This window comes from Thunnus albacares, chromosome 21 (genome assembly GCF_914725855.1).
Source record: "Thunnus albacares chromosome 21, fThuAlb1.1, whole genome shotgun sequence".
Taxonomy (NCBI): Eukaryota; Metazoa; Chordata; class Actinopteri; order Scombriformes; family Scombridae; genus Thunnus; species Thunnus albacares.
This window is the reverse complement of record NC_058126.1, coordinates 20,426,957-20,447,035: the sequence shown is the minus strand read 5'-3', so window position 1 is coordinate 20,447,035 and position 20,079 is coordinate 20,426,957. Positions and strand designations below refer to the sequence as shown.

The window sequence follows — 20,079 nt, the reverse complement described above, 5'->3', positions numbered from 1 at the left end:
GACCCAGCTCTTTTATGAACATCTCCGCACTTGATGAACTGAAAAAGGAAAAAAAATAAAGAGAAAAGTATCTGCTTCTATGCATCCTATGCACTATATGCATTGCATCTGTGCACTGCCTGTTGGCACCTATGTCCTGTTGGACTCGAATTTAGCTTAATGGCACGTACTTGCGTTGTTCTCTGCTGACTAGATCCTTGCTTGTATTGTATCAACTCACAGATGTGCATCACTTTGGATAAAAGCGTCTGCTGAATGAAATTGTAAATTTTACAGCACACTAACAGAGACTGAGAAAAAACTCTAAATGGCAAACACAAACCTGAGCTTTTTACCTTTGAAAAAATATACCCATAAACTTTAATGTAGGAATGCAAAAGTAATCAAATATAACAGAGGCAAGCCCCTACAATTTGCATCTTGGGTAGAGAACCTCAGTAAGAGAAAGAGCAGACAGCACACCAGGATAAACTGTTAAAACAATGAATTTCTAGAATTCTCTAACAAGGAACCATAATAAAATGCTCTGTTGTATACACAGTGAACACTACTTAAAATAACACAAACTGAACAATAAAAAATAAACCAAGAAAACATGCAATAAAACTCAATAAATTCAGTTCAGTCAAAACAGTTCACATCACACACAGGTCTAAAAAGCAGCATAACTAGTAAGTGTTCCTTAATAAAGTATAAAATGCATGCATGCAATTAAATGGGAAAGCATCCCAGAGCGATTAGGCTGAGAGAATAACTACAGGAGGATTCTCCCTTTGTTATTTAATATCCCCTAATTAACAGAATCACAAACACACAGTAGTGCCCCACAGCTGAAGTTTGATTCAGAATTTTGCCCAGGATTACAATACCACACGGGAGAAAGTCACAAAGCCTCCGCCTCAGTCGCTCTGGAACTCCCGAATGAAACACTGGCAGTCTTTTTGTAGAAGCGTTTGCGTTCCCCAGCTCGCTGGCAGACCCAGGAGGCAGAAGGAGAGAGAGAATGCAGTTGATTAGAACAAGCAGGTATTAAAATGAAACATTATCCTGCTTTATCTTTTACACAAACAAGCAAACAATTAGTACACAGTACATACTAAATAGAAACACAGCATATAGTATGTATTTGTAATGGGACAGCTTAAGTTATCTTTGGTGGCATAAATCTGACTATTTTGCAATGCATCTTGAGCTACAATCCACATAACAGCAGAAGGTCTTTTGCATACTTGTCAGCAGTCAGGGATGTTCTGATACTGATCAGAATGGTTAGTAATGAAAGACATTTTAGTTTTTATTATGACTAGATAATACCCACCTGCTATCAGAATATGAGAAAACATTATTTCAAATTAGTGTTACAGTTTTCTTCATTCCACCCTGCCCTCGACCCAGGCATCCTCTCCTCCGTAGCTATGCAGGGAATGATATGTATTTTTCCCCAAGATGTGTCTGCACCTCTCCACTTGATATCTGCTGTTTTATTTATCTTGGATGCTTGAGTACCATCCATTTTTTCTAATGACAAATTTCTCCAATCTGGGAACGTGCCAACTCAAATCTGCTGCAGGTAATACACTGACTACAGATAAGTACCTAATACAACCCCACTTCAAAAAATCCAAATTATCCCTTTAATAATTGTGAAATTATCCACCCAGTATGAAATGTTTGAGGTATTTATTTCTAAAACTATCCAGGGTTGTCAGGATTGGTGCAGTCTCCTTGATTGCAAGTTTGGGTGTATGCTGCCTCAAATGTCAAACTCCAAACTTTTTTACAGTGACCTTTAAAGCCTATAAGGAGTTTTTAGAGACGACATGGTATCCTGTGAAAATGAGTCCCTTCAAAGGGTGAGCACTGGACATCAGAGTGGTTCCTCAGCTGATCCATATTAGGCTCCTGGGGCGCAGGGAAGTCAGGACAGGCAGACTGCAGGCTCACAAATCCTAGCCTAACCAACTGGAATGCAGGCTGAGAGCTATCATGCTGGTGGCTAGCATGCTGCAGATCAGCTATTGACTGCTTGGCTGTTCCAGGGAGGAGCTGGAAGACTCCAGAGAAACACAGGGGGCTGGAATGGTGGGCCTGGGAAGAGCAGGATTAAAAGTGACTTTCCACCTGGAGGAAGCCACGTGCAGGGCAAACTAAGGATCCGTCTTCCAGATGGCAGTGAGGAGCCTAAAAAAGTCCTGGCTCTTCATCGATTACAATGTCTCGAGTCAACCGAAACCCCTCTAGGTACTTGGCAGCTGGAGTTTGGGCTGGAAGCTGGAAACCTGGGGGCTGCGGCTTGGGCTGGAAACTGGGAAGAGTGGGAATCCAGGGCAGGGAAGCAAGGCTGACAAGGGGCTTGAGACAGGGGCTGGAACCAGAGCAGATGGTACTGCGGGGAAACAGGAGACAGGGTTAGGTCAGGGAAAAAACAGGCAACAACTGGAAAAGTGGTAATGCATGAAAAGTGGCTCAAAGCATAGACTGACTGGTGCAGAGGCTATGATCTGGCAGAGTGGAAGTGGCAGGGCTGAGTATTTGTAGAGGTGTCGATTGTTTAGATGAGGTGCAGCTGGTGTAGATCTGCTCTGACTCCAGCACACCTGTCATCACTCACACAATCAGACACACACACAGGGAGAGAGAGGAAGACAGCCACGGAGAGTGGCAGCAGGTCAAGGAGACACAGGATCATGACAAGCTTGTCATATCAATTTTTTTCAAAAATTATTTTGCCCATGTGTTAGTATGATTTTTATATGACCCTATGTATTTTACTGATTTTGGATGTTGGACGTGTGACAGAAACATTCCCTAGTCTGCATGACACCTTGGGTAATAGGGCATAGCCCTTCTGGGGGGCCTTTTAGATACAAACAATGGATCCATGGTCAAGTTTGGAACTGTTCCAGATGTGGGCATGTTGTGACACGTAATATGTTGTGAGATAGCTGTCAATCACTTGATGGACGGCTCCCAACTGAAGTAGTGCCCCTGGAAAACATGTTATTCATATGATAAGATACAGATGTGTAACCCTATATAAGCTGTGCATCGACAGTGGTACATTGCCCAGACCATCTTTGTATATGGAATGGACCCGATGGCCATCGTCTAATAAACGTCTACAAAACAAGAACTTCGCCAGCTCTTCCTTTGAACGATATCATCACACATCCTTCCTTTCACCATGTTAAGCATTTTTAAATTGCCTCTGTAGGAGCTGTGCAAGATAATGTTACCTTGCAACACTTTACCTTAGGTTACCTTGTTTTTAAAAAAGTACACAGTCTCTGTAGTGACACTTTAAGGATATTACAGTATTGAACCAAAAAGAAAGGAAAGAACAAATTCCTTTTTGTTTATGAGGGGAAAAAATATTTTTTAGCAGATTTTGAAAATAACATCATTATCTACAAAAATATGAGATATAGTTTCATCAAAATTTTAAAATCATTTAAAAATAAAATGAATGGATGATGGAACACTTCATTTATTTTCAACCTTATGTCCATGTATAGTCCATCTACAAAGTTACAGTGCAGTGCTTTAGTTCATCCACTGACGTCAAGTACGAGAAGCCTGGCTATGATAAGTTTCAGCTTCTCACACAAATACTCAGTCAGCTGTCTGGTTTATACACACAGTACTTTTTATTATTATCCCAGCAGCTGCTCAGTGGGCTGGGATGATAATAACAAACTACATAAAACAACAGACTATCTGGCCTAGGGGGCTTAGCTGGCCACCACAGGAGAGTTAATTATGAAATTATTCACCCGGTATGAAATGTCTGACATGTTTATTTCTAAAACTACCCAGGGGTGTAAGGATTGATAGGATGCAGTCTCCTTGATTGCGGGTTTGGGTGTATGCTGCCCCAAATCTGTGCCAAACTCCAAACCTTTAAAGCCTATAAAGAGTTTTTCAAAATTAAGAAGACAAATTGTGAGGAAGTATTTCCTGCAGATCTATAAATCTTGTTTATTGCTCTCCCTATTCACGACTGCAAACTAAATCACTTCTATCTGATGAGAGCCATCATAACTCTCCAAGCTTTTTGGTGCATGATCGTGCCAAATGTGCTGGCGAAAACGTCTTGAGAAACAGCTCTCCACTTGTCATGTCTCATCAGGGGAAAAATGCACAATGACAGAGATGAAGAATCCACATGACCAAAGAGTTGACACTGCCCTGGAGGTAAAGTGAGGGCTAGACACAGGAGTCATAACACAATAATGTACAGAACATACTACAGTCCCAAAGGCACCCCAGAAGAAAGCAGTCCACACATAAAAGGCATATTAGCACCAATTGAAAAACCTTTAAAAGATTGAGAAGTATTAATACAATAATATGAACAATGCAAAGGTTTTTATCTCTGTCCCCCTTGGCAGTGCACCTGTAAACTGTCCATACAGCACTGTGAACGTGCCCTCTGGATTGTTGAGTTGCGCAACTTCATGGTGGAGATACCATCTGTGTGAAGTTTCTCAAAGGTGACCACATGTATTTGAACAGTTGTAAATCAGAGCTGGAAATGCACATACCTCCCTTCAAAGAATTAAACAGGTTTACAGTCACATAGTAAACATGTGGAAGTGATTCCTGTCTCAGCTTGACTGACTTGAAAGCACATAAAGCCCAGTGTTTTAATCTAGCACAGCGATATACATTAACGCTGCTTGGCCGATGTGGCCATGATGTTTAAAGAACACAAGAAGAAAAGATTGAGGAGTTAATTATGGCAAAATTCAAGTGAGGCAGACCCACGCCCACTGAGTTATGGCCATTTAAATTGATCATAATGCTATAGTGGCACATATAAGCAGAGCAGGATACATTTTTGTAACTGTGGTCTAAATTTGGTTGCTATTGCACAAAGTGTTCAAACAGGCCAACCGATCATAGGGCAGCAGCATGGTGCGTGAAAAAAACACATAGCATAAGGGTCAAGATGTCGACCATTGACCCCAGCTTCCTCAGTTTGAATTCTCTCTCCACTATTTCCAACCAATAAACATATAACATGCTCTAAAAAGTAAATGATGAATCAGTGAGCTACTGTTCATTGGAAGGTCCCCCTCCACTCAAAAATATGTTTTTCTTCTTGTTCCTACAGTTTAATATTTGAGCTTCACTGTGCAGAATAATGTATGTGCAGAGTTTGACACTAGAAGACTGTTTTCACATTCATCTGCTGAAAGTGGAAAGTTTCTCTGTGCTCATTGTAAATCTGATTTCAAGCGGGCGGACCTATGAGCATAATTTATGACATCTTACTAGTCAAGTCAACTCTGATCCAATATTCAACTTAAAGAAGTGTGATGTGGAAACTTGAAGCCTCCAGTGCACAAATACTGAGAATAACTTTACAGTGAAGTAGGAGACATCTTGTGTCCAGCAGTTAACTTTTGAAATGAAATATATTTACATATTCATAGATTATAGAATTTATAATTAGGGAGAAGGAGTAGATGTAATTTTAAGGATTTTAACATTGTAATAATACTATTACTACTAGGACTACTATACTATTATTTTTATGTCTTAATACATGTCTGGAGGGGAGCTTTGGGTTTGAGCATATAAACAAAAAAGGGGTTTTCTTTTCTATATGTTGAATGTTGAGAATGGATGAAATTTGTTCAGTTTTGCCAAAAATTCAAACTCTTTTAAGGGAGTAATGTGTGTGGCCTACAATATTGGCTTCTTTTGAACCAAGGAGTTTAGAAAAATAGGAATTTTTCATCTACACCTTTAACATGGTTAAATTTTGTCAAAAGTGGCATATAAATGACAGTATAGTGTCACGTAATCTGCACTAAAAGTCCATCACTGTTCCTTGGCTCATGACCAAACATTCCACCAAATTTCATTGAAACCAGCAAACAACAAACAGGTTCTTTAATGAGATAAAGACTGTGCCTGCTTTGTTGATGGTCCATCATACTGCTGAGGTGAATGTCAATAAATACTGAAAACCATCTGCATGGAAAACCTGTGAACATGTTGTAAAAGCTGTGCCGGAAAGAAAATGGTGCCATAAGGTATTTACAGCTCTGAATGTATGCATATAACTCCCTCTTTATGGAAACTGCTGCACTACTAAAGCTGTATCTTTGGGGGTCACAGCTGAAAAGATTCTAAGTGGTTAAAAGAAGGAAGACTTTTTTTTTCCCATGGTAAGAATTTATTACATTTTGAAAGCATCACACATTAAAACGGGTCATACTGTAACTGTAAGCCCACATCTTCCCAGCAGATTTATCAGACCTGACCATTTATTTCCCCCCGAGCACAAACAACTACCGATACCATCTGACTCCATGAGAGTTTAAATGTGCGCTAATAGGAAACATGTGTATTCAATGCATTATTCCACGCTTAACTGTGTGTGAATTAAATATTTCTTTCTGATAAATATCTCTGCTACAGCCTGTGTTACAGTATCTATAGTACTCATCTCAGATCAGATTTGTTCAGTGAGCTATCCCTTTGAACCCAGGATATTAATAGTGATACCAAATGCATTTTATATAAATCTTTTATAGTGCAACTATAAGTGTAAATGTGAGCTAAGACAAAGCTATTACAAAAACATTTCGGTTCGGTCTATTCCAAGCGACGACATATACATACAGTATGAGTGTCATTTAAAACATTATTTCCGTTATGGTGTAACAGTTTCATGTCCTACACAAACCTATAAAGCCACTGAAACACATGAAAAGAAAAGTTAAGTGGAGGATGTTTAAGGCACTTAGAATTACAGAACAAAGACAAGACAACATAAACAAAACACCATTTATATTAATCACATTTTAACACGTCATCTCCAGTTGGGAGTCAAGACAGATTCAGTGATTGTAAAGGCACATTTCTCTGTCTCGAACAAGTGAACTAATAAAACCTTATCCAAGCAAACATTATGTGTTGTCATTCATCCGTAAAGTGCTTTGCATGACCTTTTCCAGGCCTGCTTTGAAATGATTCAATAAAAGATGCAGGTACACACTTTTATACTTCATCCGCTCATTATCAAAGAGTGACAAACAACAGCTGGTCAGCACACATGTGAAACCTCTGCCTCTGGCGGATTATTTGGGTCTAAAAATATGGCTTTTGGGGGATGATGTGGTGGCCCGGCAACAGTTGTCATCCTGTTGTGGGACCAACAAGGCTGAAAAGTGTTTACAAGTTGCTTATGTCACACAGTTTTTCCTGAAAATACCAGTACTGTGGTTTTGCATCTTATTTCAGTGATCCTGGGCTGTCGTTAAAATGAAGCGACAGGTTCTGCTAAAACTTCTCATTTTCTCCCTGCTTGGCTCGCTCATCTTTTAGGTCATAACCTCTGGATTTCTTTCAGGTAAATAAGCACCGCTGTTATTTAATTAAGGGGGGGGATTCCTTCACTGAAGCTGACGTTCATCTTGAAATAAACTAATAATTATCAATGGTTTGAGTTTCTTGAAGGGCTAGTTCACCCAAATTACAAAAAAAAATATTTTCTCAATTACTTCTTGGGGGGTATCTAGTCTTGCAGATAGCTTTAGTTTTCAGAGGTCACATGGTTACTCAGGATAACACCAGACCTCATTATCATCAGGGACTATTAACTCAGTAGAAGGCAGTTCCAGTGAAAACTGCCGACAATTGTGTCTGTGGATTATCTGTAGTAACTGACATTATTCATGAAAAGGCAAGTTTGTGTTGAGTTTTTCTGATATAATTTTTTTTAAACACATTTAGCATCTAAAACAAAACACCATTTGCCTCACTCGTATTGAGATGAACACAGAAATCTTAGAAACTGATATCTCAAAACCCCAGCACATAAAACCAAAACTATCTGCATGGCTGCATGACAATAGCAGGGCTAAGTAGAAAAATATACTTTCTGTAAATTAGGTGAACTGACCCTTTAATCATACCTACATCACACTACCTTATTAGACTTTATACAAGTCCAGGCCTGGTCTACACTCTATTAACAGGCAAGGTGCTAGAAAAGGACTCATGTTGTAAATATGTATGCGCTTAACTAATCACAATAATCAAGGCCCATAAAAGCAAACCATCGGGATATTGTACAAATGCACGTGCATGTATAAGAGGCTGTGGAATGTGACAGGGAAATGACATGATTAGTGCGCACATCGGCCGTTACATTCCTTGAAGATCAACAATAGGCCACATTTCCATGGCTCTCTCTTAGTACAGTATGTTACAGATCTGTCTCTTGAAGCACTTAGTTTACCACAAATCACGCGCAGCACTAAAGACGTGAAGGAATGTAGACTTTTAAAGTAAAAACACAATGAAGCTTCTCGAGTGACGACGGCTGGCTATACTAATAATGGCAGTCAATGGCATTAGAAAGCAATGACATGGAAGTACCTGTGTACAGAAAGATACCAATACCTACCTGGTGACCAATGCTTATCCTGAGTCAGACTTTTGTCTTTTTTCTATAGCCACATGGGGTAGTTGTTTCTCTGATGAGATGGTTCTGGTTTTCTGTAGATTGTCACAATTGTGTAAGTCATCTAACCACCCAGTGGTGTGAGTCTTCAAGTTATCTTTTTCTTTTTTTTTGGTCAGGAAGCCAAACTTTGGCTTTGTGACCGCGGGATCAAATTGATCCAATCTGGCGGCCATAGTAGGAGGTTGTAAAGTGAACGAGGAGGACTTAGAAAGAAGTATCAACTCAGTCTGAGGTTTTATCCATGTAATCCCAGATATTGCTCCTATAGGAAGCTGCATATGGTCTTCAGTATCTTCTGTAGGTGACAGATATCCCATGACCCAACTTATAGAGGGAAATATAAGTGAATCAGATTATTGCAGTATAAAACTGTTCCCTTTTGACCCTATTCGCAGATCTTGAACGAACACTGCTTCAGATCCAACTCCCAAGACTGGAAGGTGAAACAGTGGTTACAATCTGGCAGGTGGAAGAGGAAAGGGGAGTTGTGATGGGAGGAGGGCGTGGGGAAAGAGAGAGCAGAAAAAAAAAGGACAGATGGGTAAAGAAAAGCACTCCAACATAAGAAAGTGGGGTCAGTAAAAAAATAAGAGGAAATTGAGGGAGCAGAAGAATAAATTGAGTGACACATGGTGTGGGAGAGGAGGATGAGGAGGAGCAGTGTTGGTTATTAGTGTTCCAGCTTCTGTTGGTACAGCTGAGTGACCTGGATGACCGGAGGAGAGGCGCTGAGCGACGGCCCACACCAACAGGCAGAGGATCGCACCGGCTGGACCTCGCACCTGCCACTGGAGAGAGGGAGGAAATACGTTCAGCATCTGAACTCATTTAAGTCACAGTAAAAGGAGAACTGTAGACAGGCAACATAAAGCCAGACAGACTGAGAGGATCCAAGAGGAAATATAGAGGAGAGATGCTGGAGTAGCCTGATTTTTGAGCCATCCGTGTGGGAAGAGACAGATAGGACATGTTAATGCCAAGACACCAGCAAGTTACAGGTAGAGGTCCACTGAAAACACAGCAGGAAGACAGGTTTTCCCTCCGACTCCCTCCCACCTCTGACTGCATGACAGAAAACAAAAAATCACACAATTTGTGAGATGAGATCCAAGTGTTAGTTTCTGTAAGTTACAAGACAAGAAACAACAATCTCATTCCATGAAACACCTGAAGATTTAGTGCTATTATTATATTATGTTGTCAGAGTTGGATTCAGACTTGTCATGAGAACAGATGTGGAGAGAAAACGGGAAAACCTGAAATCCACCAACCTACTGTACGACGCCCACATAGTGAGCACACATCACCATGTGAAGAGAGACACTAACGGGCATGTGTGTTAGTCACATGTGATGCAGGGGAGCAGTGTGGCACAGCCAATAGATTCACAGAGCACAGAACATCGCAGTACATTGAATACACAAGACAGCTGGGGACAAATCATTTTCAGGTCAACCGATTCAAAAAGTGGAAGTCTTCACTTGGTGTTGTTACACCGCGCTGTCAAAACTGAATTTGTGGCCTGCTAATCTGTCCTTATAAATAACAAGAGCCACTTCTGTTTAACCGTTACATACTGTTCTGGTGAAATTTGACCCATTTGTACATTTGATAGCAGTAAAAACACGCTCAACACTGTTCTTGTAGCCTGAAATGATCACCAAGTGACCCAGAATAAACAAAAAATGGACATATTTTAACTTTTTAAAAAAATTTTGTGCAGCTGATACACAGTCTAGAGGCTGTTCTGGGTTCATTTTGACTTGTATTCAAAAATCACCATTCAAAAATATTCAAATTCAAAAAAAATAATTGAAATTATGATGACTGTTTTAGGTAGGTGTTTCTCCTTCATAAACAAATAGCGGAAAACCTAAAGATGCTCTCTGTAAGTTTCACTGAGGGTTAATCACTCTTTTATTAATGATGGCTGATGTATTTATGAATGAAAAATAGATTTGTGGTATAGAGACTGATTATGAGGGGATACTGTGTGTCAGAATATGAACAGTATGAAAAGTTCTTAACAATTTTAGCAAATCAGGTGAACTGAAAATGAACTGATCCCAACCTTGATAAACATCCTGACTGGACGCGCTTACAGGACAGGTTTGCATTTTTTCAAGTCTGTCTTAACTCACATGTCATATTTACAGCCAGTATTGACAGGACCAACAATTACAGTGACCAGTAACTCATGGCATGTGAGTTCTGTATTATGATAGACGTTGAAAAAATCCGAATCTACCCTTTAACACCCTGATACCACAAAATAGGACACCTCTGTTATAGTACAGCAGCAGTGAACAGCGGGATGCATGTTACTGGGAAGAGGATATGAAAAGACAGTATGCCATCGGGTTAGCCTGCACAGCTGGTGGATGAAGTACCTCACATGGTATTGGGCTCTGTTTTCAGATTGGGGCAGCACCACTGTGGAACATGAGGGTAAAAAAAAAAAACACACAGAGGAAGGGAAGGGAAAACATTTACACTTTAAGAAAGCAAACTGTGAAAATAATATTGGTAATCATTCTTCTCTGGTCTGGGTTATCTATAGCTCTCCCTTTGGCTTGAATCTGGTTTCAGAAAACATTGGGACTTTGGAATTGAACACTTTGCAGATTATGAGATGCTTTGCCATTGAGTATGTTGTCAAAGGGTGACAAAATAAGACATAAAGAAAATATATAGTAACTACTTGAATGTCTCTGTATTGTCTGCAGTAAGTGCTGATACATTAGGAGTAGTTTTGGAGAAGCTGGTAAGATGGCGACGACTACTAAATGAAGGCAGTGCATGAGAGGAGAATGATAGGTGTTGAGGGCTGATGAGTCAAAGGAGTTGACATTAGTTTAGCTGTTTTATTTTTAATATGTGATATGTCTGACTGTTTGACAATGCCTATTGTTGCTCTATTAAATTTGCTGGGAGCTATCAGTGCAGTGTGCAGATCTTGTGTGTGATTCAGGGCTGTTTTTAGGTGAGCTAGGCAGTTGCCTAGGGCGTCTCCAGCTGGAGGGGCACCAGAGAGGAGGAAGAAATATTTTAATTTCAGATGCCTGATCTACTGTTAAAAGTCATTTCCAATGTGCCCCTTACATCATATCATTAACCTGCTGGCTGCCACTTATTTTGCGACCCTGTGGTTCAGGATATGGATAACAAGCTACTATACGTGCAGTATATGTCTATGTATGTGCAGGTCTGCATACACAGACAACTCATGTCATGTGGTAGTAAGTAAATCAGTGGGATTAGCGTATTTAACGTAAAGTAATTGACGCCCCGAGCTAGGAAAATCCAGGCATTATCCACCATAAATCCAGATGTTTGCTCCTTGAAAAAACACTGAAGGTACAGCATTGTGAGATAGTGACCTGCAGAGCCTGGTTCTGCGCCTGTTTAAATGACATTTTGCAGGTGAACCAGACCTCTAAAGTGCTGCCGTTGGTTGAAAACTTCAGCATTTTATTACTAATTTTAATGTGACGTGCACTGCAAGTTGTATATTAAAGGAAACTTTTGAATTAAGATGAATATTAGATCATAAAACGTGGTCAGTGGTAAAGTCAGATACTGATAGTACCTACAGAACACAGAATAGAGGAATAGATGTTGAGGAGTCAGTGACACTCCTGCACAGACCATCAGAAACCTGGATCATGTTTATGATATTAATAAGCAGGTTGTGTTATATATCATAATAAGTGGGTGCAGGTTGTTTATTGTAGTGGAGTCTTTTTTCTTTTAACTGAAGGATTTTTCTCACCACAGGTAGGAACAGAGCTCAGAACGTATTTCCAGCAGGGGTTTAAATACTTTCCTCCTGTTCCTGTGTGAGATCAATATTTTCTCCTTTGTTATTTGATTGATGGTAGAGGCTGAGGCAGGAAACCCTCCCACACTGCTCAGGGATATCAATCAAGTCCAGATTGTCAACTAGTCAGAGGTCTTATTTACCTAACCTGAGGACAGATCTGGGTCTTTAGTCATAACAATACTAACTGTTTTATATATTTGCTCACTAAATCATGTTTTATTAAAAAGCCTCCAAATTTTCTGCTCTGCTTTTTTTTCAGCGTTTGGTCATTTTTGCTCTGTGTAAAATAGAGAAAGAGTGGGAATGTTGTAGTGAGATTTACTTGAGACTACTCATTTAGTGGTTTAAATACACAAATATTACAATTAAACAGGTGGCTGTGTGAGTGCGTTTGCAGGTGTGTTAAGTCCTACATCTGTTTCGTTTTACCAGATGTGTTTCTGTGTGTGGTCTTTACCCGGTGTCGTCAGGCATGTCCTGATCAGCCTCTGCAGCAGATGACTCCACATCTGCATCTGCGCTGCTCTCGCTGCCTTGAGCTGACAGACCACATGGTGACTCTGGGCTCACACACTCACCGCTGACCACAAACAGACACACACAATTTGTACATTAAGTACAGTTATGTGTGTAACCCCCAATTCCCATATGTTCAGAGTATGCGTGTGTTTTTGCTTATCTACTGACTTGATATGCTTCTCCAGTAGCAGAATAGCCTTCTCCCTCTCCTCCAGCCTCCTCTTCAGGGAGACGATCTCCTTCTGCTTCTCCAGCAGCTCCTTCTGGAGACGGTAGTTGCTCTCCTCCAGAGTCTCGCAGAACGCCTGGATGGAGGCAGCAACAGAGAGAAAAAGAACGGAGGATATTTTATCAACAGTTCAAACAAAAGGTGGAGGATAGGGCTGAGCGATATGGACAAAATTAAACATTACAATATTTTTGATCAAATATTGATATCGATATTGCGGCAATATTGTAGGGATGACTATTAGTGCTTTCACAACATATTTACACAATGAGATTTTTGGTAAATAATCATCAGTAATGTGGATACAATGACTAAGTGGGTAAAGGCAAATAATAGAACAGCTACAACAGTCTGGTAAGTTCAGAAAATCACTTTACTGTAATGCAGCCTTTAAAACCAGGAAAAGACAACACTTACGCCATGTTATGATATTACAATATCCAAAATCTAAGAGAATATCTAGTCTCATATCACGATATCGATATAATTTCAATATATCGCCCAGCCCTAGTGGAGGACAACACGGGGACACTTAGATCTGACAGGAGGAATGATAAATGATAGTGGTGGATGTACGTTCTGGATGCAGGAGCCTTCTTCAGTTAATCTTAAAGCTTCTCTTTAGGCACATTTCTGTTAATTCATTTGTTTAATCTATTATTCAGACTGTTTTAAGCATACAGGTTTGACGTGTCCTACTGAAAAAATGCCTAAGTCAAATCAAGTAGGCTGTTTAACGAGGTCAGCTACTGTATATAGGACAAAGAGTGAATGAGTGAGTGAGTGAGTCCCTGCCCTCATCACCAAATGCCATCAAGCTACCTCCTGTAACATGTGGAACTGGGGATCCTTTTTAAATTCCGAGATTTGGTAGTGACTCCAAAATTATACTTTACACAACATTCTTATTTGGTGAATACACACACCTCTTAAGAACATCTGTGTTTAATGTTGTCCTAACACTAGAAGCCATACAAGAACTCTGCTTCAATAAAATAACATAAAAATTAACAAAACTTAAATAGAATATATTTGACTTCAGAATAGGTCAACAAATCCAATGGGGATATTTAGGATTTGTGGCCATTCTTTGAGGGTATTTTCTGCAATGCATCTTTTACTAGAAAGGACCACATGTAGGTTTTACCCTGATAAATTTCAAGACAAGCGGCACCATAAAAAATTGTGTATTTATTTTGAGGCTTAACATACGGGAGGAGGGAAGAAAGTGTGTCTGAAATTCAATGTCTTGGAAAAGCAGGTGCAAAAATGATTTGACACACAGAGGAGGAGAGATATGAACTCCAAACAGTGAGAATGAGAGAGAGGGAGGCGGGGGCGAAACAGACGATGAATGAAGACAACTTTGGTGCATCTTAACAGTTCAACAAGTGCAAACACTTTAAAAGGAGCTCTCTCAGTTCAACAACAGACGACCAGCAATGCAACAGCCTTATTATTTTTCCACACCATTTTACCTTTCTATTCCCCTAGCTGCAGCTTTGAATGTGTGTTTTTCCAGACTTTTACTGTCCAGGCTTTGCAGACATACATAAAACAGCCCAGCATCATATTTGGTGGCACATTTAGCAGACCGGATGAACTGCTCATTAACATTTATAGTCAAGCTAAATTAAAAATCTGGTGAACTGTGTGTGAACTTTTGATACTTGACAATGTTTCTATACTTTCTGCGATTGGAAACAACTTGGTCGACTTTCAAAACTATTAATGCCCAGCTGTAAATAGTAAAATGTCAAGATGATATTAAGCACAAAGGGGTGATGTAGAAAAGTGGCTGAACATAAGGATAATTTAGGGCCAGAACAATCCTCTTTAAAAAGGCCTTGATGAAACGCAGACATGGATACCAGCAAAAACACACAAACGAGCACATGTACTTATTGCACGTACTTATATTTACTGTTGCACATGTACAAATGAACACACTTACCCTGCTCTCCTCCAGACTATCAAAGGGCCCAGGCGGGTCATCCAGACACAGGAACTCTCTGACTGCCAGGCTGTCAAGGAGAAAGAATGGTGTAATGAGCGTATGTTTTTACAGACCAGTAACTCAATAAAAAAGAACACTTGTATGAAATAGCAATGACATGATCAGAGAGTTGTAAACTATGATAACTTTTGTCTCACTGTATGACGCACAAACCTTTGGGTTGTCTTATTTCTGTTGTTTGTTGATCACATTTTGAAGGCAGATAGTTTAAACAGCTAACTCCATCTTAATATAAGAGACTAATGGTGTCACATACCAGTTGGCGATGTCCTTGTGTGCAACCAGGTTTTGCAAGAAGGCCTGTAGTCCCAACTGTCTGTCTTCCAGGAAGTCGCTGTCGTAGTTGTCTTTGAACCACCGCTTTGGAGGCAGCGCGAGACGGAAGCCTGGGAACATCTCTTTTAGCTTCAACACACACACACACACACACAGCCAGAAATGAGTAGCTACATACAGCTGCAGTAGATAAGACAATACAGAGTTACTGACAAGCATGCACATAAAGCAGATAAATAAAAGGTAGAAAGGTGACATTAAGTGCAGAGATCATGACAATCAGTACCTCTTACTGCTCCATGAAGCATGAACACTCTACCTCTGAATTAATTGCTCAAGTAAATAATAACATATGGCCGCTGTCCTCCACCTCCAACCTGACATTCTTAAATAATTACTGTGTATTTTAAAGTCAAAATTTCATTTGATTTTTGCCTGCATAAAAATATTCATAACACAGAGCTCTAATTATAAATTGCGTATAAGCTTCATTTGGCTAAACCAACATTGTTTTTCATAGTAGTAAAAGTGAAAATGAGCTTTAAATACTAACAGGAAACATCAACCCATGTCTCCTTTTATCACTAAATTAACTGACTTCTTAACCCAATCTGCATATGTGCACTGGTACTTTCATCTGGTTGTGTAAGAAAAACCATGCGGTGTAAATGCCATATAGCTGTCAAGTGGAGCCCAGCCCATACTGTTTGTGACCATGACATACAGTATACTGTGAAGCACATTTTACAGAGGAAAAGTAATCTTCAATGCTCTCTGGTGGACAAACTATATAATGACACCACTGTGTCTATTAGCTGTAACATACAGCATGTTTGGCATTTCTGTACTGAAATGTCTTGTTACTAGGGAGACATATACGTCAATACCTATATATATATATATATATATATATATATATATATATATATATATATATATATATATATATATATATATGATAAGCAAATATCAGGTGAGCAGCTTGCCCGTATTTTGCTGGTTCTTTAATTCTTTTGCCCTCAGCTACACAGGCTGTTCTATTTGTTCAACATTCACCTGCTGTGTCTTTGCCACTTCTGTCTCTTTCCCCTTGAATGCATGCCTGCAGACAGTACACCATAAATAAAATGCCCAGAAAGCTGCTTTTCAGTGTCTAACACAAATGAAGAATACAGTATTATAAGATAACTGTACAGCTAAAAGTGGCTCTGAAAAACCGTGATGTAAATTGCGTATGGCACTCTCTTCACAAACTGTTCCCACAGTCATGGGAGCTGGGAAAAAAAAACATTGCTTCTATTGATACCCCTCTTTATCAGCCCCAGCCCCATTCTGAGCTACAACTCTAACATGAGGAACCGCGCTTACATGTTAAACCAGACGACTTCTGAAATTTCACGCTAGTCTTCCCCGTAGCTGCTCAGTGGGCAGACAGAATGCTCGACACTAAAACTCAATTGTGTGTTGTAAAATCTGCATTGATCCATATAAGCTCACTGGCCACTTTATTATGAACACCTGTGCAATCTAATGTAATCCAATACAACGGCTCTGCCATAAATTCTACATTTATGAAGCTTATACATTTTCAGTTTTTGTTGACATTGTCAGAAAGGTGATAATTCTACTTTATGTTTAATATTGAGGTCATAGCAGGTGTTGGTTGTGTACTGGAGTGCATTATAAATAATGGTGCTCCTAATATTTTGTCAAGTCCATTAACATACATGAGGAGGGCAAAATATTAGGAACACTTCTCAATATAATTCACCCCAGTCCACCACCAGCCACTACGACCCCAACAATAAACATAAAGTAGAATTATCACCTTTCTGACAATGTCAATAATAACTGAAAATGTTTGAGCTTCATAGATGTAGAATTTATAGCAGAGCTGTTGTATTGGATTACATTAGATTACACGGGTATTCATAATAAAGTGGCTGGTGAGTGTATATGCCCTGATTTTGTAATAAAAATGCTGTGATGATTCAAGACTGTCCAGTTATTTTTTTACTGTAGGTAGTCAAACTTTATTCCTGAGCTGATATTAGCCTCATGTTTCACTTTTCCAGTTCGATATTTATGGTCCCGCACTGACTGCCTCTTCTTAAGCTGTTCATGCCTACCTCTATCTCTACCTGTACTCTCATTAATATTATGTAGACATCGTAGTGCTGGGTAATTTACTAAAATGTCAAATGACAAATGTATGCATTACACATAGCACCTTGGACCGCATGTGGTCTGCTTTGGGAAACACTGTGTCAATAACAGGTCTGAGATGTTGGTTTACTCAGCAGCAGGTGGAATGGTGTGTGTACGCATGTGCGCACGCCTACTGTTTTCATACTTGGTAGCCTAAGATATGTGTATAAGAATGCCGGGTGAGGTCCAAACTACTAGCTAAACAATGTTTGACACCAGCCACACAGTGTGAAGGCAGTGCCGCATACTGAAAACCTGATCATGTGTTGACCATGCTAGGCAGGTCTCAGTTCTATGTGCATGTCTTGCCTTTCTGCAAGGTTCAAGGGCAGCAGGGAAGTCCTCTTAAATAACTGTAATTTCAGTGCTTCTTGTAACATTTTCTTGATAACCAGGAATAGACTTTTAATCTAAATGTCTGTTCCAAATTAAAAAAGCACTAGATGTTGAAACATTTCCAACCAGTTAAAGTTATGAGCAATGAGGCCTCTACAATTCCACAGAAAAAAACTATTCAGCACGACCTGTGCTGTACATTTCAGCTGCCTCTGAGAAAAAGCCACAAGAATGGAGGGAAAGGATGTCCACACCCCGTCTCAGTCCACTCCCTCCTTGTTGAATGTAGGGTGTTTCTATTCTAGGGTTACAGTGTCTGAACGAGTTCCACCTGCTTTTGAATTGTCCACTGCGTTATTAGGTTTTATTCATATTTTGCAGGCCTGCAGAGATAATGTGCTTGTTTGTTGTAGCTTCATAACAACCATCTTTTCTGTTGTAGGTTGTTTTTTATCCTGTCATCACATGGCTTAATACTTTTCCCTTCTGTAATCACTGACCAAACTGTCTTTCCCGAAATCACGAGAGACCTGTTCCCCTAGTTGGCTCGGGCCTGTCGGCTATTTGGGAACAGTGGACTTCTTTGTACAGCTCTAATCACTTCCACAGCGCGCTCAAAAACAAAAGAAAGCATGCTGAAAGCAGAGGGTTGATAGTCAAGAACAGTGTCTGCAAACGGGGACGGATGATCACAAAATGGAGCTTCAGATAGGCTTGCAATTTAGGACTAGCAATACTTTCCTGGCGAACAGGCTTATAAAAACATGTGTACAGACAACACACCCAAACACACCTTGTCGTTGAGTCTGGAGAAGTCTGTGTACCTTCTAAAAACAACCCAGCTCTCATCTGGAGTCTTCCTGACCAGGACCTTGTATACCTGCAGCAGAGATAAGACATCACGCATGCGCACACACACACACACACACACACACACACACACACACACACACACACACACACACACACACACACACACAATCTTAACACCTTGTTTACAACAGCAAAGATAAGGAATTGTTCCCTTTTTCCAGGGTAACTTGTGAGAAATAGCCCTGTACTGACTTTACCTGCTTAAAAATTAACACTAAGTGTGAGCTATACAGCTGAAATGAAGTCACACCACCTTCTCGTGATATGAAGGACTCCAACAACTGTTCTCTGACATGTTGGACTACAATAACAACATAAATGTTTCCTGTCCTCTTCTTTCCTCAACACAGCCACCAATTACACCCCCCAAAAACTCATCTCTAATTACTGGAAGTGCAAAACAACTTGTCTCTCTGTGTTTGTTACAGTATTTGTAGATAATTTGTATCCAAATAATAAAGCTCTGTATGCTGAGTAAATGTTAACATGAAGCTCTTCTCAGCATGAGTCATGCTGGGTGTTTGCCGTCAGTGAGCATATCTATATCCTGTCAGCGAGCATTCCTTCCCCAACTGCTAAAAAAAGGTGTTGTCCTGTCGCTGCAACTTACACACTGTTTTAGACTGACTGATAACATCTGAGCATTAGGCTAAACGATGTAGCGTTTAAACTTAATGGCTCACAGATACTACACAAGGTCCTAAAGGTTGTCATGATGTCATGTTAGCCGTTTTCTGGTTTCGTACCGTGAACTTGGCCCTCTCCTCCATGACCTCATAACCCAGCACAGTGGGGGTGATAGGCCTCTCCTCGCCTTGCTGGCTCCCAGCAGGATCCGATATTGAGCGAGGGCAGCTGGAGTACTCCACAGAGTGCTCATGAGTCCCGTTCAACCTGGCCTGTGTCACAGGGCTCTGGGGGGGCGGCGGGGTCCGACTCCGTCCGCCTCTGTCCATGCCGCGGGACTGGCGCTGTGAACCTAATCCTCTTCCACGGTCCTCCCCTGCCGACCTGGTGATAGGGGAAGAGGACTCCGAGCTGCTGGAGACGCTGCCTAGTGATGAAGCTCGCTGAGGCCGCCTCAGCTTGTTGCTACCTCCTGACAAGACTCTGTCCAAGGGCACAGGGACAGGCACAAAGGGTGATGCCATCTTCCTGAGCTGCGTGCTCCTGCCCCGCCACCGCAGTAGTCAACAACAGCGCACTTCACACACACACTGACTGGGACTACTTGCTTCAGTGGTGCTGTGTGATGATGGAGTCTAGCAGTAATGCTCACCCTGAGTGGCTGACGAAGACTGTGGTCACCCTGT

At 40.5% G+C, this 20,079-nt stretch overlaps 1 protein-coding gene and 1 long non-coding RNA gene across 3 annotated transcripts in view; both read right to left on the bottom strand.

The window, feature by feature from the left end:
- Window positions 1–336: 336 nt before the first annotated feature.
- LOC122972615 lies at window positions 337–2,149 on the bottom strand. The gene is made up of 2 exons (XR_006399789.1): window positions 1,319–2,149; window positions 337–970 (listed from the first exon to the last, which is right to left on the bottom strand). It is a non-coding gene; the product is annotated as an uncharacterized LOC122972615 (long non-coding RNA).
- Window positions 2,150–6,787: 4,638 nt separating this feature from the next.
- The window catches only part of snx16 (sorting nexin 16), a 14,580-nt gene continuing 1,288 nt past the window's right edge, over window positions 6,788–20,079 (bottom strand). The window contains exons 2-9 of one of the 2 annotated variants that reach the window (XM_044339307.1): window positions 19,513–20,075; window positions 18,687–18,773; window positions 15,330–15,478; window positions 15,011–15,080; window positions 12,996–13,132; window positions 12,766–12,888; window positions 10,876–10,918; window positions 9,187–9,273 (exon numbers count right to left, since the gene is read on the bottom strand). In XM_044339307.1, the coding sequence (XP_044195242.1) occupies window positions 10,900–10,918; window positions 12,766–12,888; window positions 12,996–13,132; window positions 15,011–15,080; window positions 15,330–15,478; window positions 18,687–18,773; window positions 19,513–19,917 (990 nt within the window). In that variant the 5' untranslated portion in view covers window positions 19,918–20,075 and the 3' untranslated portion in view covers window positions 9,187–9,273; window positions 10,876–10,899. Of the gene's footprint in view, window positions 9,274–10,875; window positions 10,919–12,765; window positions 12,889–12,995; window positions 13,133–15,010; window positions 15,081–15,329; window positions 15,479–18,686; window positions 18,774–19,512; window positions 20,076–20,079 lie in introns of both variants that reach the window. The other variant, XM_044339306.1, reaches the window with a different exon arrangement.